Source organism: Rattus norvegicus, chromosome 2, assembly GCF_021556685.1.
Source record: "Rattus norvegicus strain SHRSP/BbbUtx chromosome 2, alternate assembly SHRSP_T2T, whole genome shotgun sequence".
Classification (NCBI taxonomy): Eukaryota; Metazoa; Chordata; class Mammalia; order Rodentia; family Muridae; genus Rattus; species Rattus norvegicus.
The window spans coordinates 36966361-36988839 of NC_141535.1; the positions used below are offsets into that span (position 1 = coordinate 36966361).

Here is a 22479-nt window from a genome sequence, read left to right on the forward strand (position 1 = left end):
TGTTCACTGAATATGCAATAATCATCTCTCTCTCTCTCTCTCTCTCTTTCTCTCTCTCTCGGAGATGGGTTCTCATGCAGCTAATATTAGTATAGAAATTCTAAGCTCTGGTCCTCTTACCTCAACTTTTGGAGTTCTGGAATTAACCCATCACACCTAGTTGCTTACTGGGCAAGCACCCTACCAATTACCTTAGGGCATGTCCTAACAGCCCCAAGGTTTTGTTTTGTTTTGTTTTTTATTAAGATTTTATTTTATACAATTTACACATATACCTGCAGGCCAGAAGAGGGTATTGAATCCCATTACAGATGGTTGTGAGCCACCATGTGGTTGCTGGGAATTGAACTCAGGCCCTCTGGAAGAGCAGCCAGTGCTCTTAATCACTGAGCCATCTCTCCAGCCCCATGTCCTAAGTTTTGAAAGTCTTCACAAGCATTGTTGAAGTGGTTACTGTTACCTTGTTACTCTCATTATTTATTTGCCTATAACATACAAACACCGTGTCCCTTTTGAATAAGTGGATAGACATATCTTTTACTTAACATTGTATCTGCTGTGGATGCTAAGATTGTCCCCATTTTTTCTAGTGCCATCTAGATTCCCCGAACATCTGCATTTCTTTTTTTTTTTTCCTTTTTCTTTTTTTTCGGAGCTGGGGACTGAACCCAGGGCCTTGCGCTTCCTAGGCAAGCGCTCTACTACTGAGCTAAATCCCCAACCCCAACATCTGCATTTCTAATAGTATTTTTTTTTGTGGACTTTAGATCTATCTGTAAAAATGCATTTAATTGGTTGAGCAGTTATAAACATTTTAAAAACTGAGACTAACTGCAAAGTTGTTCCAACTTCTTTCCTTCCCTGTCCTAGGGATAGCTGTATCTATATTTGACATGCTTTTTATGAGCGTTAAGCCTCTAATTATTAATTATCACTATTTTAATCACATTTTCATATAAATTATCATATTTTATATCTATGGCTAGTTAGGCAAGGAATATTTTTTTAAAAATGTTGCCCAGTTATGGTTAGTGTTCTTCCAAATTCTCTTATTTATTGTTTTAGTTGTATGTGCGATGTGTATATGTGTGATTAAGTGAGGGTGCACACATGAGTGGGGAGGTCAAAGGTCAGCTTTTGGGGAGCTCGTCCAACATGGTTCCCACGATTATACTCAGGTTCAGAGATTGCATAGTAGCTGCTCTTATGTGCTGACCCATCTCACTTTTTAATGTTTTAAAGTTTTTATTTTGTATGTGTGTTAGAATACGTGTGTTTATGTGTCTATGTGTACATGCCTCTGTGTGTTTGTGTATGGGAGTGTGTGTGTCTGTGTGCATGTATGTGAATATGTGTCTGTGTGTCTATGTGAGTGTGTGAGTGTGTGTGTATGCTTATGTATGCACATACTTATGCATACATTATGACAAGATATGTATAGTACCATAAAATTGCTTGATTATAGAGTAATACATTAAAAATGTGAGCCTAGTTAGAGAAAGGACTGAAAGATCTGAAGGGGAAGAACAACAATATCAACCAACCAGACCCCACCATAACTCCCAGAGCCTAAACCATCAACCAATGAGTACACATGGAGGAACCCATGACTCCAGCCACAAATGTAGCAGAGGATGGCCTTGTCCAGCATCAATAGGAGGAAAAGTCCTTGGTCCTGTGAAGACTCATTTCCCAAATGTAGGGGAATGCCGTGATGTTGAAGTGGGAGTGGGTGGGTGGGAGTGAGAGCATCCTCATAGAAGCAGGAGTTTGGGGAATGGATATGTGAGAGGGAGGAAAGGAGATAACAGTTGAAATGTAAATACATAAAATATCCAAGAAAAATAAAATTTAAAAAACAATTGGAAAAAATGGGAGCCTAAGCAAATAATTCATTTTTTATATTTATTTATTATATACAGCTTTCTGCCTAAATGTAGTCCTGCAGACTAGAAGGGAGCACCAGATCTCATTACAGATGGTTGTGAGTAACTCTGTGGTTGCTGGGATTTGAACTCAGGACCTCTGGAAGTGCTGTCAGTGCTCTTAACCGCTGAGCCATCTCTCCAGCCCTAATTCATTTTTGATTCGATTAGAATTCACCAATACTCTTATGTCTGCTAATACTCGATGGATAGATTTTTGGTGATATTTATTCTTGCTTTTAATTACTGTTAAAGTGAAATTAACGAATATGCTTCTCTTTCTCATTTAGATAGGCTCTTTCCCCCAAGGATTCAGTCGTAGGGCACACTGTTGAATATTAAACAGTTAGTTAGTTTATTTTAGTTAGTTAGTTAGTTAGTTTTCCTACTTAACATAAATGCTGAATAAACCGCCCGAGTGGTTTTAGGGATTTTTGGAGACTGTTATCATTATAGAAATTCAACAAGCTGTAGGTAACCTTGCCAACTACCATTCCACTTTTCTTAGCCACTTGTCTGCTTAGACTGAGACTCTGGGGAAGGACCTTGTTCACCACGCCCCAGTCACAGTTTAATGCTAACCAACATGTACCCTGACACTGAATGCGTGAGATGAACTACACTTTACTTTGTAGAGCTGTCCGACTCTCTGTCTTTGAAGGTTGCTGTTCATAGTTAGGGTCACTGGGAATTGACCCTACAATTGACCATACAAGGAAGACAGGAGTCTTCTGTGTCTTTTTGGCTAAGAGCCTCACCTTTAACAGAGGAGTCATCTCTCCAGTTCAGGTGTCCTTCTTTGAAAGCCTGGGATTTTGTTGTTGAATTATTTTTACTTTTTACTTTTTTTTAATTCCGTGAGGAGCACTTACCACATATGTAGCACTTACATGGGTTTAGCATGCTTCCCCTTGTGTTTGATGTGGATTTGCATTCTTTCTTACCACGAAGGGCAGAGATTGGGGCTTGCATATCCTGTGTGCACTGTAGCAGCAGCCACGTGCCTGACAGGAACTCACATGGTTTTGCTTGATAAACAGAGAGCAAGTAAAGAAACAGAAGACATTTCCAGAACTAGCGAAACAGGTAGATTCTCACATTAACAGCTCTGTCCATGAAACAGCAAGTGACCGAGTGTGGGCACATTACAGTATGCCTTCTGTTTCTGCACAGACCTGAAGTTCACTTTTCTTCTGTGTGGCCTCAATGCTAAGTCTGTTCCTTTCTCTCTAGGAGACTCTTGCAAGTGGGATGGGTGGACGAATCATGTAAGGAACAGGAAGAAAGGGAACTGGTATGGAAATCCACTTGGATGATTTGGAAAGAGTTGGAAGTGGCTTGGAAAGACATGGACTTTGCATAGACCAGAGAGAGTGGAAGACATTTCAGGTTGGAGAACATAGTTTAAAATTCAGAACTGGGAGCTGGGGAGAGCTCAGTTGATAAAGCTGCAAGCTTGAGGACATGAGGTTGATCCTCAGAACCCATATTTTTTTAAAAATCCAGGGACTGAGTTGCATGGTTGTGATCTCAGAGCTGGGGAAGCACACATAGGTAGAGCCCAGGGTCTTGCTTGGCCAGGCAGCACAGGCTACTTGGTGAGCTCCGGGCCAGTGAGAGATCATGTCTCCAAAAGGAAGGTCAAGGGCACCGTGTGGTCTCTGGCCTCCACTTGCATATGTATGCAGTCACACGTGTACCTGCACCTACAAATAGAATTCTGAATCATCAAGCCATTGTAACAAAGGATAAGTTAGGAGCACCATCTAGTCGACTTGCCTCTGAGGAGGATGGGAATGAGGGCCTATGGTTTTGCATTTTGTTTTCCCATTTTTCTAGCAGATTCCTAAAGTCAGTTCGCTGAGATTGAACTTGATCAATGAATCGCAGTTCTACTGCTTATTTTCTGTACAATTTTTGGGCACTCACTTATCCTTTGTAAGAATCTATTTCTTGCAAAGTAAACATGATACTTGCCACTTCAAAGTGCACTTGGAGGGGCAGTCATATGCACAAAGAGCTAGTCCTAGACTTCAAGTATTTCTTTCAAAATACATTGTTGCGCTGTGAGTTCCAGGCTAACCTCACCTGCTTGTAAGTTTCAGGACAGTTAGGGATGCAGAGTGAGACCTTGTCTCCAAATAAGTAAACTACAGTGTAACTCAGGTGACACACACCTATAATCTCACTCCACAGAGACCAAGGCAAAGTATCTTTAGGATGAGGCCACCCAGGCTACATAACATGTTTGAAGTCTGCTTGAGTTAAATTATGAGACCTCCAAAACCAAATTTTTAAGTCAACTGAATGACCCTTTCCAAAGCTAAAAACATAGCAAATAAAGTGGCATAAGCTCTTTTTTTTTAGTTACAAGAATAGTTATTAAGAATAACTTAATTTGCTATAACTCAATTATAGATGGCTGAGGAAATGCATAGTAGCCAGGACTTTTTCTGTGTTATTTTCTATAAAAATAGAATGCAAGTGATGTTCTTGCTATGGTCAGGATAGAGAAGGTGGCTACAGACATGGCCCATGTTGTACTGAAGTTCACCGTTCTGCCCCATCACAGACAGGGAAGCAGACACATTATCATTAGCAAGCACTGACATTGCAGATGGTGGCAAGCTCGCCTTCATCCAGATGAGATTCAAATGCATCCTGGCTTCACCTTCTTTCCCAGGCCTCTCAGCTCCACAAACCCACTTTCGCCTTAGCTCACCATTTGTGATCTCTAGCAAGCAGGATTGAAACACTGTCCAGATGGCTCCTTATGGAAAGGTGCTTGCTGACCTGAGTTCAGTCCTCACAACCCTTCTTGGGGAAGAAGAGAACCACTCCGAACGTTGTCCTCTGAAATCCTTGCATATTCTGTGGTATGAGTGTGCCCATAAACATAGAAACATAGATACACACACACACACACACACACACACACACACACACACTAAAAAGCAAAACAACCCCTTTCTTTTGTCCCAACTCTCTGAATTAGGTCCTCCTGGCTTTGATCATTGTTGTCAGCATGGAAAGACAGAGACGAGAGAATCTTGAGACTGGTGGACCAAGGGTGGGATTGTAGTGAAGTGGTAGAGTGCTTGCCTACCATGTGCAAAGACCTGGAATAGTGCCCAGTACAGTGAATGACTCCTCATGGTGCAGTTTTCTTAATAAGAAAAAAGATGATTTGCTTAATTTTTAGTAAACACTAAACTTTTATGATCTCAAGAAGGAAGGCCCTCAGTTAGGCTGCACAAAGAATTGTTGACAGAGACATAGACTCAAAGCCACCTTTTCTAGGAGGCATGGCAACATATATGTATAATCCCAGCGCTAGAGAGGTTCAGGCCCAAAGAAGGAGAGTTCAAGACCAGCCTAGATACAGAAACAAGATAGTGTCTCAAAAATGAGAGCTGGAAACCGACTCACAAGCAAAACAACACAAAGAAAGAAGAAAAAGCCCCCATCTTTTCTCAGTCTTGTAGTTTAGTCTAGCATCGAACAATGTGAGCGAAGCTGTTCTTGATTTTCTGATCCCCCTGCCTCCACCTCCTGATTCCTGGGGATGGAAAATGTGGTATGTGTGAACACACCTGGAGCCACTTTTTCTTGATGGTCAGCTAGCCTTTCCCCCCAACCCCACTGACCTCCAGCACGGTTGAGTGCAGGAGTAGTATTTCATTACTGGCACATCCATGATTCTTAGAAAGCGTCTGTGCACCTGGATCTCCCCAGCACATGCATTAGCTTAGTGGGAGAGCACTTGCCTAGCACAGGCAAGGATCTGATGCTAAGTACCAGTTGGATAAAAAAATGTTCTCTTAGGAGAAGAATGGAGAGGCTATACACAGGAGCAGGAGGCGCATGGGAGTCAGGTGGAGGGTTTCACTTATAGCCAGAGCCAGGTTCACGGCTAAGTGTTATCCATCATCTTAGACTTCTCAGGAATTGTAGTTCTAGAAGAGATGCCGGTTACTAAATTACTAGCCCAGCCACGTGAGTCGGCAGGGTTTCAGGCATCAGTCGCTGTCTGAACTGGTTTTCTCCAAGCAACTTAAACATTGGTAGAATACGCTAGTAGACATGAACTATACTCCCCAGTGTGTGGGGGTTTTCTGTGGTGGCCAGAAATGGAGCTTTCTCCAAGGAAGCACTTCATTCTAGCCTTACTACACTGGTACAGAGTTTAGTTATAGATGTATTATAGTTTAGAAGATCAAATGGGGCAAAAACATGTACAGACTACTTATTTATTTATTTATTTATTTATTTATTTATTTATTTATTTATTTATTTGAGACAGGGGGCTGTCCTTAACCTCACAGAAATCTGCCTCGCCAGGGCTGGTGTTAGAGACTCAGGACAGATACCACATGTCCGTCAAAAGTGCCAGTCTTCTGTTGCGTCAAAATCCACTTTCTGGAGTACGTGTATGCCAGCCATTAATGTGCATATTAGTTGTGAAAACTGATTTTCAATTTTTTTTTATCAGAGCTAATCTACAGGTGATGGGATACTGCTTACAGAAAAATTGGAAGATCTATATTCCCAGTTTCAGAGTCCAGGATTATCAGTGTCTCTTCTAGCGGCCTTTCTGTAGGACTGGTGTTATAGAACGCTGCTCATGGAGAGCTGACAAACATTTGGCCATTTACTTTGGCTATACAGTGTTGATGGGATGCAATAGTATTGAATTAGTCAGGGTTCTCCAAAGAAACAGAATGGATAGAATAGAAAAATAATCCTCTGTGTGTGTGTGTGTGTGTGTGTGTGTGTGTGTGTGTGTGTACTTGTCCATCCATCCATCTTCTGTCTGTCTGTCTGTCTGTCTGTCTGTCTGTCTGTCAGTCATTTATTAGAGTGGCTTACAGGTTGTGGGCCAAGTAGTCCAACAATGGCAGTCTCTTAACAGAAAGTCCAGGATTCCAGTAGTTGTTCGGTCCACAAGACTGGATGTCTCTGAAGTCCCAATCTAGTGCTGGAGTCCCAGGGAAGTCCTAGAGCACTGCCCTTTTTTCAGTCTATGTTGTAATTCCAACGAAGTGGGCTCTTACCCCAGGGGAGGAGTGCCTCAGGAACAGAAGAGATGAACTGGCCAGCAAGACTGAGGCAAAAGCAAGCTTCCTTCCTTCATGCCCTTTTGTGAGACCCACATCTTCTGTAGCTCAGATTTAGGCTCAGTCTTCCAACTTCGAATGATCTGGATTTTAGCTGTACCCAGCTGCTCTGTTTGGTTAATTCTAGATGCAGTCAAGTTGACTGCAAGATTAGCCATGACAGAAGTCGATACTCCTAATCTTTACTTTGATGGCCAGAGGAAATTAGAGCATTTAAGGCATGTCGAGGTCAGTGAAGAACAGTGTTTTAGTCCTATCCAGGAGCTGTCTCGGTGGTTAAAACATTTGCATCACAAGTCTGGTGATTTGAATGCATTTTCCCCCAAACGCAAGCACCCTGAGTTCAGATTCCAGACCTATGTAGTGCCAGCATGTATAATTCCAGCATGCCCCTGGGGATGAGAGGGAAGGCAGGAGTCTCTCCAGAGGCTCAGGGCTAATTACCCTGCTGGAGGAGACCCTGTCTCAAGGTAGAAAGGTGAAGACTGACACCTGAAGGTACCTGACTGCAATACACAAGCACGCATAGGTACACACACACACACACACACACACACACACACACACACACACACGCATCCGTTTTATTGTTTTCATGTGTGTTACTAGGGAGTCCAGGAAGTCCCTGAAGGAGCTTACTGTAGATTAGTTTCAAGGAAGACAGAAGGTTAAACAATCAGTTTGTGCAATTTAGACAGCAGACATGGCTCTAAGAGAAGAATAAAGGGAGCAGGAGTTGAACAGTGCTTCTTAGTTTGTAGGCAAACTCAGCAAGCTGGAGAGAGTGGGGAATGCTTGCTGTGGGCTTTTGTCTGTTGAGCGTGAGGGAATCTAAGTCAACTTTTGGATTTGTAACTGTTTCCCCCAAGGGCATCCTGCCTTTGTTACTAGAAGGGACCTCAAGTTTGGGAGGTATAGCATTTGGAGTAGAGGGGTACAGCATGCCCTGGGTGAATGGGTAGAGTAGTGAGGACCTAAGATGTCATCCTATGCTCTGGCCCTTATGTCGGACATTGTGCAGCCATTTCTTGGCTGCCGATTCTCCCTCACTGGCCTCTGAGTACGAATCTTATGGTCTGCGTTTCCTCCCCATTGCTCTTCTGAGTGAATCCTTCCTAGTTGACATAGTTATCAGCAGCATCCTAATTGCTAAGATGTTTGCCCAGGCAGATGCTGTTTGTCCTGAGTTGGTCTCTTCGGCCTTCTTCTGCAGTAGATTCCAGGGTTTCCTGAGGGGGATGATGGTAACTTTGGAGAGACTGAAGGAATAAAGTTTAGTCTGTGTCAGGAGTAACAGAATGGAAGAGGTTGTCATGGGTTGGGAATTCTTGGTATGCTTTAACTTTACTATAAAAGTGACCAGTTCATAGAAGCTGCCCCCCTCTCTCTGCCTCCCCAGCGGTCCAGATGTCTCCGTGTTTTCAGTTTGCGTCTCAGGCAAATCGAGAGGCAGTAAATAGGTAGGAAGGTTGTAATGACCCACACATCTGTGTTTTCTAAAGCAAAGGGGAAAGAAAACCAAGCTTACCTTTTCTTTCTGATGTTTTGAGCTGTTTTTAAATTGTCATACAATCAGACAGTTCGACTTAGAAATTTATGATGAGCGATGTAAAAACTGGGACGAGAACCATGCAGTTTCGTGCCTGAAAAAGCCTGGGGTCTGCTGCCTTATTGTAATGTCTCTCCCTCTCAGGGCGGCCGCTCAAAGCAAACTAAGTCACTACACAGATGCAATCAAGGACTGTGAGAAAGCCATCGCAATTGATTCAAAATACAGCAAGGCCTACGGAAGGATGGGGTGAGTGCCCAGACACTGTCCAAGGCATTGCCAGGGGGAATCATATATGCCGTGGTTAAGGCTTCATGGTGAATATCCTAATGGTGTACCCCGTGTGATAATAAGACAAAAGTAATAGAAAGAAATGTAGTTAAATGGAGATGTCTACACTTGGGGATGAGGTCATCACGGGTATTTCAGGACTGACTGGGCATTGTAAGAAACTGTGTGAGTAAACTCACTTCATAGCCTGGACAATAAAAGCACAAGTAAGTTTCATAGGTCCCTACCCATGTGTTTTCCCTGGAAACCACTGTTTGGTACTTGTTAGTTCCGTGCTCACGGAGACTTTATGGGATTAGATTTCCGTGAGTGAGAACTGCCTGCTTGTGCTGCATGTTCTATGTCTGAACTCCATACTCAAATATCCCATTCCTTATTGTCTCTCTGTTCGAGGATTTAATAGACATTTTGAATTTCACGTGTTCCTATGAGAACTCTTGTTCTCATCTTAAAGCTCTCCCCAGACCTCATGTACCCAATGCTTCAGCCCAAAGCTGAGGAGTTGTTCTGGATCCATTTCACCTGGCATACCTGGCCTAGTCTCATTGTCCGGACTATCTTAGATTCACTTGCTGACTAGCTTGCTTATAGGACTAGCCCAGATTTCCATGGCTTACCTACTCTGCTTCAGTTACGTCCTGAGTGGTCTGTACACCTCAATTCTATACCTCACCAATGTTGATCCTCTACAGAGAAGCCAGAGTGAGCTTTCAAAAGTATAACCCAGAAGAGTCGAATATCTAAATAGATCGAATGCTTGCCTAGCATGCTGGTAGCTCTGGATTTGAGCCCTAGCATTGCATAAACTGGGTGTGGTGTTGCATGCCGATAGTCCCAGAGCTTTGGAGGTAGAAGCAAGTGGATTGTGAGTTCAAGGTCGTCCTTGGCTACATGGCAACTTTGAGGTCAACCTGGGCCTCATGAGACCCTGTCTCATACCTACCTACCAAACCCTAAAAGCATAACTCAAACAGTCATTCCCTTGTAACTGTAGTAAACGGTCTGAACTATAAAGAGGTCTTGTATGATCCAGCATAGCCAGCTGACCCCTCAGTTTTGTTTCCTGTGCCTTTGTCCTGTGTTTTAAGCTTACTACACCTGCATGTTTCTTAGTGTCCTTGTATTTGCTTCTGTGTCTGGGTTGATAGCACTCCCCCAACTTCTCTACGATTACTTCCTGTCATTCATGTCCTCTGCATATGGCCATTTGTCATGTACTGTGGCCAGTGTCAAACACTGCTGTCATTTTCCTTAATACTACCTGTTCTGTATACATGCTTGTTGCCTGTGCTTCTCATTTGGAAGGGGATTTTCTTAAACTTAGGGACTTTTAAAAAAATCGTGGAGTGCTGGGTATTAAAAGTAGCACCTGGTACATAGTAGGCTCCCAATATTTATCAATGATTAATTTGGAACTCTGTTGAGGACCCTTCAAGGTTGACTAATAGAAAACTAGTTGGGTTATAAGAAATTCTAATTTTATCCATGTAAGAAGTCTGTGAGGTAATCCAGAAAAGAAAGGATTAATTTGTTTAAAAAGCAATTTCAGAACAAATAAAATACTTAATACTATCTTTTTATATGTAGTTATTACTGCTTAATTCTGATGAATTTTTCAAATAAATTATAAGTGGGAATGATAAACATTAAAATGCAGTAAGGCTAAGGCTTTTGCCTGGGATAATAATTTATTATTTGAGTTACAGAAGATCCTTATTCTGTCTAACAACTAACGTGTTTTTCAGGACTAGTCATCTGATACCTACAATCTGATTTTAATTTAACAGACGAGAAACTAGGGGCCAGCAAGATGTGTCAGCAGGTAAACACACTTGCTGTGTAAGCCTGACAGTTCTAGTTCAACCCCGAAAGCTCTTGTTAAAGTGGTAGGAAAAGAAAGAAGGAGTCAACAGAGTTGACCTGTGGTCTCCATATTTGTCCCCTGGCACCACTCCCTTCAATAATTAATTAATTCATAATAAATAAATAAATACAACAAATAAAAATAAAGCTATAGGAAGTGAGGCAATTAAGAAAAAGGAAGTGGGAAACTAATATTCATTACTGTTCAAGTCTTTTAGGAAGGAAGGATGTGGGATGCTTTCAAGTACATAGCATCCAGATGTGGTTGTGTCCCACCTGAGGCCTGTGGGCTGCATGTGTCCCAGGATAGTTACGAATGCAGCCAAACACATCTGTAGGCGACAACACTGTTATAAGGTCAAAAGGTTTGACACGCCTGGTTATTAGAGTCCTTGAAAAGGGTGTCCGTATTATGGGTTTACATGATCACAGGGTTGCTAGCACAAATCTTGGTTTAGCACAGCCTAGAGATACATAAAGGAAGCTGCTTCATTTACCTGTCAGTCCTGAGGAAAACAGAAGGGTGAGCAGTCTCTCTGAGCTTTCAGTTTATGATCTGTGTGGGACACGTGTGCAATGGAACAGAGAGGAGACAGCTGAAGCTTATAGAATCTTGGAGCTGGGGAGAATTGATTGCTTGCTCTCTGAACCATAACATAATGAGGGTTAGAATCGAATGCAAGGGCCCTGAATACGCTGAGCCTATGACCTTCTGCTGTTCTAATAGCATAACTCTGCTCTATTTCCAAAGGCTAGCTCTCACTGCCATGAATAAGTTTGAAGAGGCAGTTACAAGCTACCAGAAGGCACTGGATCTTGATCCTGAAAACGACTCCTATAAGTCAAATCTGAAAATAGCAGAGCAGAAGTTAAGAGAGGTATCTAGTCCTGTAAGTTGTCACTGGGGAAGAGATCCTGTCACTCACAATTGATTGACATCACGGTGGCTGGAACAAATCTCAGATCTAACTCTTTTTCAGACAGGAACTGGGTTGACCTTTGACATGGCCAGCTTGATAAATAACCCGGCCTTCATCACCATGGTGAGTACACTTTTGGTCTCTGGGGTGCTGACTGTGATATATTTGCTATCCTTCTCTGCCATTCTTTTTAGGGAGGTGGGATTTTTCAGTCGTTGCTGAAGCTGACCCATAGCTCTTGAGCGCAAGTGATTCTCCTGCCTCAGCCTCTCAGGAACTGGGAGTGCAGGCTCCAAATGCTTTTAGAAACCAACGCAGGAGCTCCTGGTGAGTGGCAGGTGCTCAGAGGCTGAGGCTAAGACCAGGGCTCTTCGCCTGTCCAACTCGGAAGAAGCCAGGGTGTCTTTAGAAAGCCCACAGCTTTCCGAAACTGGAACAAGAACATTGGTGTTAGTGGGAGTATGTATGCTTTATAAGACAAGATTCATACTTATTTTTCATTAGATTGCCAGTTTGCAAATATGGAAGTTTAAAAACCACTGTCTTGGGCAAGCGAGATAGTTCAGCAGGCAACAGTGCTTGCTACACAAACCTGGTGATCTGAGGTCACACGTGGGGGGAAAAAAAGAACCGACTTCCACAAGTTGTCTTTTGACCTTTACATGAGCACTGTGCCACACATGCACAGTCAATGAACGAATGAATGAATGAATGAATTTAAAACCCCAAAGTTGCATAAAACTGGTCCTAGGAAGATATATCTATCAAATGCTGTCTGGGGATTTTGCTTATAGCCATTCCCCAAGCTTGCCCGTCAATATTGCTGGGCTTGTTTTCTGTCTTTAGAGTTTTTACATTTTTAAAAACAGTTTCTGGGGTTGGGGATTTAGCTCAGTGGTAGAGCACTTGCCTAGCAAGCGCAAGGCCCTGGGTTCGGTCCCCAGCTCCAAAAAAAAAAAAAAAAAAAAAAAAAAAAAAAAAAAAAAAAAAAGAAAAGAAAAGAAAAAGAAAAAGAGAAAAACAGATTCTCCACGTAGCCCAGGTTCAAACTTACCTGAACTAGCCTCAAACTTGGTAGGTAGCTGAAGGTGTCCTTGAACTTTTGCTCTTCGGGCCTCCTAAGTGCTGGAGTTACAGGCATGCCTCACTTCAGCCAGTTTATGCAGTGCTGGAGACTGAACCCAGGCCTTCATGCATCCTAGACAGCTAAGCAACATCTCCAGTCCTGCCTGCCGTTCTTCAAACCAACAGAAATAACATACGGTTCTTTGAAAAAGAAGCATGATTTGGTCCAGTGTCTGGTGGGCATAGGCTGTTACCTGGGTCTACAGTACTCCTTGAATTACTGGCTGCAGACTTTGTATGTAAACATTCTGCTGCCTGGCAGGGTGGTGCATGTTTGCATTCCCTGCATATGGAAGGCTGAGGCCAGCCTTGACTACACAGGAATTTGAGGCCAGCCTTGGCTACATGGCGAGGTCCTGCCTCAAAACAAAACCACATACATTCTACCATAATTCTGCTCCTGGAATGCAGGAATCAGTTCTTGTTCATCTTTGTTCAAGTAAATGTGTTTTACAATCATTAAATCCTTAGTTCAACTGAAAGACACAGTCTCTTATCGATTTGGTTGGCCTTCTTACCTATTCGCTGGCAAATGCATGTTTCTTTGTAAGTCCCCGATGTTCTAAAACCTGGCTTGCTCGATTTCTAGGACTCAGGTTATATTACTGTAACAGAATATGAAAATGGAATTTAGTTCCAGATTAAATTTAGTCTGTAAGCTGCTATATACCAAAATAAGGTGTGACCACACCGTGTAGGAGCTGCAAAAGAGGAGAGTTAAAAGCACATCTTGGACTCTTAAAAGGGGCCAGTGTGGGACTGTGGGTGGGCCTCGGTGTCAGAGCACTTGGATAGCATCCTTGACACACTAGGTTCCATTTCCCGCCATTGCTATAATAGATAGATAAACAGGTAAACAAAGTGAGGGCCATCGCTGTAGTTTAGTGTTAGGACATGTGTGTAGTGTTCAAGAAGCCTCAATCCTCAGTACCGCCAAATAATGAAAATAGAAACCGATGAAAATTATAAAGATAAATAACAGAAGGACTGGGTCGATCAGCTTTTACGTGGAGTGTTGAGATCTATTGGCCGGCCATTGTTGGTCTGTGAAGGAAGCAGGGGGACCTTTCTTCATCTGCAGCCTTCTAGATAGGGCTGGTCTGGTCTCCATCACAGTCACAAACGTCTCTTTAGCATTGTTTCTCTCAACTTTTACATCTTTATAGTTTTAAAGTTTCTCTTTTTGCTTTTTGACACATTGATCTGATCAGTAGTGGCAGCACCCTCCATTAATCAGTGTCTCTATTTCAATTGTCTGCAGTCTCATTTTCCCAGTTGACTACTGTTTCTATTACCTTCTCTTCTGTACCATCTCATTTCCCTCGTATGGCGCACTGAAATTCCACGGTTAGGGTGTGCGTCGTTAGGTTTTGTCCCTGCACCCTTCCAGCATCTTTGTGACATCCCTACGCATTGACGTCATTTTAATGGGCAATACTACTTTTCAATTATAGGCTGCAAGTTTAATGCAGAACCCTCAAGTTCAGCAGCTGTAAGTATAAGGGCTCCTCATGCCTTTCCCTTCTCATTGCCGGGCTCCTAATTTAAGCTTATCACTCTCATAATTGATAAAAACAAAATTGCTGGATTCCCAGTCACTTGGAACTTGAGGTCAACTCACAGTTGACCCAATCCCTTCAAAGATATTGATACATGTCACTGACTTCTCCTTCCCCTGAGGAATATATGCTAATCCCCACGTCATGCCTCTTATTACCCTAGGATGTCAGGGATGATGACAAATGCCATCGGAGGACCTGCTGCTGGAGTTGGAGGCCTAACAGACCTGTCTAGCCTTATCCAAGCGTGAGTGTTTGCCCTGGTTTGTGTTCTGTTAGACTTGGAAGACAAGGTGACCAAGAGCAGCTTGCTCAGGAAAGGGTTTATTTCAGCTCACAGTTTATAGTCTGCCATGAAGGGAAGTCAGAGCAGGAACTCAAGGTAGACCTGGAAGCAGGAATGGAAGCCGGGCACCAGGCAGGAGTACTGCTTGCTGGCTTTTTCTCTGTGGTTCTCCCAGCTTGCTTTCTTGCACAACTGAGGACTCTGTGCTGGGGCCTCTCACATTAATCATTAGTCAGAAAAATATTCCACACTTACCTGCAGGCCAATCTGATGAAGGGTCGATATTCTCTTTCTTGATATGCTGAGGATTGTGTCAAACTGACAAAAGGCTAACCAGCACTAAGTTACTTAATGGAAACAACACACATGTATTCGACACCTGATAGTTTGTTTCTAGTTTGTTTCACAGCTTTCATTAGTTGTTTCCTGTTAAAATGACTTGCCTAGTGAAACATATAGGCATTTATAAAAAGTTGGCAAATCGGAGTCACATTTCAACGTGAAGGGTGGGATCCAGAAGACCGGGACTGTGGCCAGCTCTACCTTTTTGGGGAAAATCGTGTTGCTCACAGACTGTTTTCCTTCTCTCCATTGAATTTTCACATTCCAGAAGATTTTTAAAAGGAGTTTTTTAGAAGTAAAAGTAGGCGAAACCCTGGTATGGTAGTGCACACCTTTAATTCCAAGCACTTGGGAAGCAGAGGCAGGCGGATCTTCTGTGAGTTCCAGACTAGCCAGTTCTACATAATGATACCCTGTTAGCAGGAAGCAAGCAAGCAAATGAATAAAACACAAACAAGGAAGTGGGTAGTTTCCATCTGTAACTGGTAGCTGGAATTGCTGAGGAATAAGTCTTAACTTCCTGAGGAGTCAGGACATCTACTTATTATTTTGAGGTACAGGTAAAATTCTTAGTTGTTCTTAGTGTGGATTTAGGGTCACATGGGATAACAGTACAGTTATCTACACTTGCAGTGGGTCCCTGGTATATAGTACTGTTATCTATACTTACAGAGGATCCCTGAGGATTGATGTCCTGTTATACACTTACAGAGGATCCCTGAGGATTGATGTCCTGCTGTACACTTAGAGAGTCCCTGAGGATTGATGCCCTGCTGTACACTTACAGAGGGTCCCTGGGATATCAGTATTGACATCTACACTTACAGAGGGTTCCTAAGGGTTGGTGCCCTACTGTACACTTACAGAGGGTCCCTGAGGATTGATGCCCTGCTGTACACTTAGAGAGGGTCCCTGAGGATTGATGCCCTGCTGTACACTTAGAGAGGGTCCCTGAGGATTGGTGCTCTGCTGTACACTTACAGAGGGTCCCTGAGGATTGGTGCCCTGCTGTACACTTACAGAGGCTCCCCAATGATTGGTGCCCTGCTGTACACTTACAGAGGGTCCCTGAGGATTGATGCCCTGCTGTACACTTACAGAGGGTCCCTGAGGATTGATGCCCTGCTGTACACTTACAGAGGGTCCCTGAGGAATGATGTCCTGTTGTATACTTACAGAGGGTCCCTGAGGATTAATGCCCTGCTATAAACTTATAGAGGGTCCCTGATGATTGGTGCCCTGCTGTACACTTACAGAGGCTCCCCAATGATTGGTGCCCTGCTGTACACTTACAGAGGGTCCCTGAGGATTGATGTCCTGCTGTACACTTACAGAGGGTCCCTGAGGATTGGTGCCCTGCTGTACATTTACAGAGGGTCCCTGAGGATTGGTGCCCTGCTGTACACTTACAGAGGGTCCCTGAGGATTGGTGCCCTGCTGAAAACTTACAGAGGGTCCCTGAAGATTGATGTCCCGCTCACTAATGCACTCTCATTGTGACCTCATATGTAAAGCATTAATCCTTCAATTTCACCAATGGGTTTATTTTTTTTAATTTTGTAAGCTTGAATAACTACTCTGGGATTTAAGTGGTAAATCATATGTCTACTGAAAATATGTATTAATTTAGGTGCAGACCCAAATTTTAAAATCAGTCTTTTGAAATACTGTCTTGCTGTGTAGCCAGTGTTGACTTCCAACTAAGGTGATCTTCCTAAGTGTACTGTGATGACAAACATGGGGCCCATACCTGGCTTACAAATCACCTCTGCTTCAGTGCTAGAGCCCTCACTGGGTTCAATTCCTAGCACCACAAAAGCAAGGAAGTAAAATGAGTTTTAAGGTCAGATTGCGTGTTACATCATTAGCGTTCAGAACACTTAGGAAATGCAGTCAGGCTTCTGGGCCACTTAAAGACTGACTGCACACATTGTAACCACATTAATATGTTAGAATTGCCTAAGACATTGCAACTCGAATATGTGTCTGATACTGCCCCTGCCAGGTTTATAGGAAGCCACAGTTCCAGTTTCTAATTTGTTCTCAAACCCAGTCACCGCTTAGGATGTTGAATTTTTAGAGAGATCCTTAAGTGGCATGATTTTCACGCTTAATTCATGTAACACATGTACTGAAGAATTTGTGATAGACTTATTCTACTGTAATTTCAATAGACTAGACTAGACTAGAACCCTCTTATTATATTTTAAAAGGAAAAAAAAACCCAGGACAGGCAAGTTATAAATCTCAGCCGCTGCCAGAGAAGAATGGAAAAGAGAAGGAAAAATAAGAACAAAAATCCAAACAAACAAATGACCCCCCCCCCCCAAATCCCCATTGCTGTTTGAGTTAAGCCAGCATGGAGGTCAGCCACAGGGCAGTAATACCATAGGCAAATGGTGAGGAACGCAACTTCAGAGAAAGATTAGGGAAGTTCAGAGTAACAGAAAAATTCTATACAGTTTCTGAACAGCATTCAAATGAAGAGACAGAAACAAGTTTTCTCAGGACTCAGAAAAGTGAGTAAACCCAAGGACCTTCCGTGTTGGCTTCTACAACTGTCTAAGCTCTTTATTTCCCCAGGCAGGGTCTTAGAAAGACATGCTGATCTTGAGTTTACTATGTGGCTGAGGCTAGTCTTGAACTCTTGATCTTCTTGCCTCTTCTTCCTTTGTGCTGGAAGTATAGATATGCACTACCACCCTGTTTCAAAGTTGTGTATGACTGTGTCTAATAAAGGGTTGGGATTGAAACTAGAGCCATAGGCATGCTAGGAAAGTGTTCTGTTGGGCTGGAGAGATGGCTCAGAGATTAAGAACCTATCTGTACAATAGAGCGAATAATAATCTTAATGCCCACGTAAGAACCTGGCATCCCATGCCCACTGTAGCCTTAGCTCCAAAGGGGAGACAGAGATCGCTGGGACATGCTGGCTTCCAGCCTAGTTAAGAAAATGCAAGTTCGGGGCTGGGGATTTAGCTCAGTGGTAGAGCGCTTGCCTAGGAAGCGCAAGGCCCTGGGTTCGGTCCCCAGCTCCGGAAAAAAAAAAAAAAAAAAGAAAAGAAAATGCAAGTTCAGGTTCAGGAAAAGACAGGGAGAAACAGAGGAGGACAACTAATATCGGTTCTGGCTTAGGCTTGTGCACTTGCACAGCCATGCATATAAACACACACACACACACACACACACACACACACACACACACACACACACGGATAATTACGTACTCGTAAATCTTTAAAAGAAGTTCTGTCATTGAACTACATTCCCAGGCCTATGTTAAAACTTTGACTTTTAAAATATTCACTTTTCTTTGAGGCCAGCCTGTTCTATAGAGTGAGTTCCAGGACAGTCCCAGCTACATAGAGAAACCCTGTCTTGACTTTCACTGACCGCTCTCAGGATCCCAGACTGGGAGTTGTTACGTTCTGGCCTGAGAAACTAGGAAGATCAGTGCATTCTGTTTCAGGGCCCACAGTAAGGAGCACACACGATTGATTAAATAGTGGACAAGTAGGTTGTGTCCAATTCAGGCCCTTTTCTTCAGCGTTTGGTTTTTCTTCTCATCTTCCACAAGAGGCTGACAAGCAAAGGATGTCTTGTTTCCCAAGAATGAACTCTGTCCTGGGCTGGAGAGATGGTTCAGTTGGTAGCGCTTACCTTTCTCCCAGGGAGACTTGAGTTCTACCCCCCGATGAAGCTGAAAACAAAAAACAAAAAATCTGGCAGTGATGACCCATCTTGTAATTCCAGTGCTGGGAAACTAGGGACAGAGGGTCCCTGGGCTTGAGCCGGCCTAGCCTATACCAGAGCTTTCTGGACAGTAAGTAAAGCTTGTCTTAAAACAAACAAAAAGGAACTGCACCCAAGGGACAATACTAACAGTTGTCCTCTGACCTCCACATGTGCACTAACCCTCATGTGCACAGTATACACATGAAATGTACACACCCACACAGCATACACACGCCCACGTGGCCTCTCTGTCCTGCAATAATGCTATGTGGAATAGCGGTGATATTATGGTGATATATATGATATTATGGCTCTAAAACTTGTGTTTGCAGGAAAAAAAAATCCCCTTTGAAAGTCTGACAGCATTTCCAGTTCATTTCTGCTTTTGTCCTGCAGGGGGCAGCAGTTTGCACAGCAGATACAGCAACAGAATCCTGAACTCATAGAGCAGCTGAGAAATCACATCCGGAGCAGATCCTTCAGCAGCAGCACTGAGGAACACTCCTGACTTGACCAGGACCCTCGCCCCAGTACAAACATCCCGACATGTACACTTGTAGATAATAGCCAAAAACAAAGTAACAAAAACCACCCTGTACAATGTCTGAAAATAACGAGGAAAGTCTCCTGTGTAAACCTGAGAACATACATCTGTTTAGGTAATAGTTTATCACAAGCAGACTTGAACATAATACAGACTCCTCTGGAAAGAAATGGTCAGTAACCTTGTTAAGGGCAAATACAGCCTTGGGACAAGGGTCCATCCATTTTAAAACTTTTATCATCCTATTTGTATATTAGACTTAGCACAGAGTATATTTATTGAATAGTAGGGCTATTTATTGGAAAGTTCTTTAGCCACAGGTTTCCCTAGGCAGTGGTTTTGAGTGGGGTGATGCTGGTTTAGAAGACATGTGCTTGGTAGCACGTCGGGAGAGAAGCGTTGGCATGTGCTACCGTCAGTGACACGTGTCTGTCCAAAGGGATTCTTTGGAGATACTGTGAATGTACAGAAGCAAAGGTAGTATGCTCAGGTTTTCCGCATAGGTTTTTTAACTAATCTTGTCTGTAGCTTCGTGTTGCTAGCATTCGCATGGCCAGTTAAGTACATAATGAAACGTACTTAGAAATCCTTAATGACACCGGTCAGGTCGGTGACATGGCTGCTCCGTTTAACTATCACAGCTTACCGGTCACAATTTCATTTCTGCTAAGCTTACCGAGAGCAGTATCTAGTTACATTTAAAGAAGCCACTGACATGTCCAGATTATGGGTTTCCTAAGTGGAATTTAATTATGTGCCCATCAATGATGATGACGATTATTTTTTACTTTACCATTATTTGATGGCTAACAAAAGCATCTGTCTCTAACACTGCTCTTTTGTGTACTCCTTCGGGGCAGTTGGCTTGGCATGCCAGTCTTACACTTCACTTCACTTTGTTGCAATTTAAACATAACAGGAGACTTGAAATACCTTATTTAAAGTCGGATGCCATTCCGTGCATCTGGCATGTGGTTAGTAGGAAGAAATGGCGTGAGAGATGAATGGTGGGACTCTCGGTGCACTGACGGATGAGAAAGCTCATTCCAAACGGAACTGGCTTCCTAACCAAAAACGTGATCGAATGGGGCTGGTGTGTAATTACAAGTGCTGAGGGGAAGGTGAGGAATGAAGCAACTTAAAATTAATGAGGGGATGGTGCCTTCCCACACCGTCCCCAAAGCTGCTGTGTGTTTAGTATCTTGAGGTTTCAAAACTAACCTTTCCTTCCTTTGCCTTTTCTGAGACAGTGGTCCCGTAATTCCACTATAAATATCAAGTGAGGGGAATTAATTCCAAATTCTGGTTAATAGTCATATCATCATGTTTGGCTTAAATCACCATTTTAGACATTACACTGTGCAGTTAGGATTCAACTGTAGAATAAGAGAAGCCAGAGGTCTCTCTTCAGATAGCCCTGGGCCTGTGGGACAAACGAGAAACACAGTTCTAGTGGAGAACAGGGCTTACGTAGGAGGGCCTGACATTGAACTGTGCCGTGCGAGCTGTTCCACTCAGCACCTAGTGTTCTTTACAGAGAAGAGCACTCATTGGTTGCATAAAAGTAGAGATCAAAGAAAAAGAAAAACTGACACAAGTCAAAATGAGTCAGCCGGTGTGGAGCATGAATTAAGTTCAGTAAAACTGGTGAGTCCTTGGTGCACCAACTAGGAGACAGAAAACACAAACTCACAGACAAGAAGTGAGTGACGGAGTGCCGTCGGACACCAGGGTTTCCATCCCACCTCTGCACTGGAAAGAAACAAGTAGGGACAAAGAGTAGACACACCACCAAACAATTCCTGGGGCTGTTAAAGGACAACCGGAGGGACGGGGGACACAGATCAGTGGAGAGTGCTTGTCTAACATGTGTCAAGCCCTGGGCTACCCTTCCCATGAAGCCCTGGGCTACCCCTTCCCTAGAACTGCCTGCAACAGGAATGGCGGTGTGCACCTGGAGTCCCAGCATGTGGGAGGTAGAGTCAGGATCAGGAATTCAGCATCACTCTTGGCTACACAGTGAGCATGATGCTAGCATGGGCTATATGAATCCTGTTTCAAAAACCAAAAACATCCCAGTAGAAAACAAAACAGCCCAAATAACAACAAAATGGACAATTAGAAAAAAATTTCAGTACCTTCCAGGAAAAAAAGGCTCAAATGATTTCAGGGGTCTCAGGAAAGAATAATATCCCTTCTCTATAACTCTCTCGTTGACAAAGGAACAGGTCCCAACTCATTTGAGCAGTAATACTCTCAAGAATTAACAGCTTTGGAACACTGTCTTTATGTGCTAATGCCCCTGGCTGAAGGCATTCTTACGTGAAATACAGGAACAAAGAAATAGACAGCTGGATGTTGCCTCCCATTTCCACAGATTTTCCTTCTATTCAGGACACCCTTTACTCTCTAGGTCTGTCCATCACACTGAAACCATCACATTGCAAGCTATCTCAAGACTTTTTCTGTGTGGTCTGATTGTGCTCGGTGTCTTAAAAGTTTAAGACACTTCCCCTGTATTCTTCCCCTTGACCAGGAAATACACTCGCCAAGAGAAACAGGGCATTGGGGACTTGCAGATGTTCTAATTGTGAATGGAGTAGTGGACGCTGTTACCATGCTATGCAAAACCCAACGTGCCCTTTTTCGGGAAATGGAATTTTCATTTACTGTATCAAACCGTCAGTCCAGTTTTTATACTAGTTGGCTCAGATCCTAAGACGACATTATCTATCCTTTATTTAAAGTATAAATAGTACACAGCTATGTTGTCTATGCACAGAAGAGACTTTGTACCTCAAAGTACACAGCAGAATAAGTTGTACATTCTGACTGAATCAAAGAGTGGTTCAGCCATGAGGGGATGCTGATAATGACGACGTCTCCAGTCTGTCATCCTAAAGGAACAGACCTCAGTTCTCACTGCTTGTCTTTTGTTTTGCACAGACATTCATCAATCATGACTAATGTGAGGGGCAAGTCTTCTGAATATACCTTTCATTTTGGACCAAACAATTTGCCATGGCAATAAATAATTATGCATTTAAGAAAACAGGTTTTGTGTTTTGACTTAATGCAGTCCTCCATTGTAAAGAATTATATTTTTAATATATAGTGGGGACTTTCAACTCGCCAAAATAGGATGAAGTTTATTTAACATCATGGGTTCTTGTTTCCCTGACAAATAGGGAAACATTTTGTTATAAAGCTATTGCAAGCTGCT

At 43.0% G+C, this 22479-nt stretch overlaps 1 protein-coding gene across 4 annotated transcripts in view; it reads left to right on the plus strand.

Moving 5' to 3' along the window:
* Sgtb (small glutamine rich tetratricopeptide repeat co-chaperone beta) overlaps nucleotides 1-22308 on the plus strand; it is a 36526-nt gene extending 14218 nt beyond the window's left edge. For 2 of the 4 annotated variants that reach the window (XM_087617974.1, XM_087617971.1), the window contains exons 6-11: nucleotides 8736-8840; nucleotides 11497-11623; nucleotides 11726-11788; nucleotides 14245-14282; nucleotides 14513-14596; nucleotides 19109-22308. In XM_087617974.1, the coding sequence (XP_087474100.1) occupies nucleotides 8736-8840; nucleotides 11497-11623; nucleotides 11726-11788; nucleotides 14245-14282; nucleotides 14513-14596; nucleotides 19109-19220 (529 nt within the window). In that variant the 3' untranslated portion in view covers nucleotides 19221-22308. Of the gene's footprint in view, nucleotides 1-8735; nucleotides 8841-11496; nucleotides 11636-11725; nucleotides 11789-14244; nucleotides 14283-14512; nucleotides 14597-19108 lie in introns of all 4 variants that reach the window. The other 2 variants (XM_087617968.1, NM_181629.3) reach the window with 2 other exon arrangements.
* The last annotated feature ends 171 nt before the right edge of the window (nucleotides 22309-22479 follow it).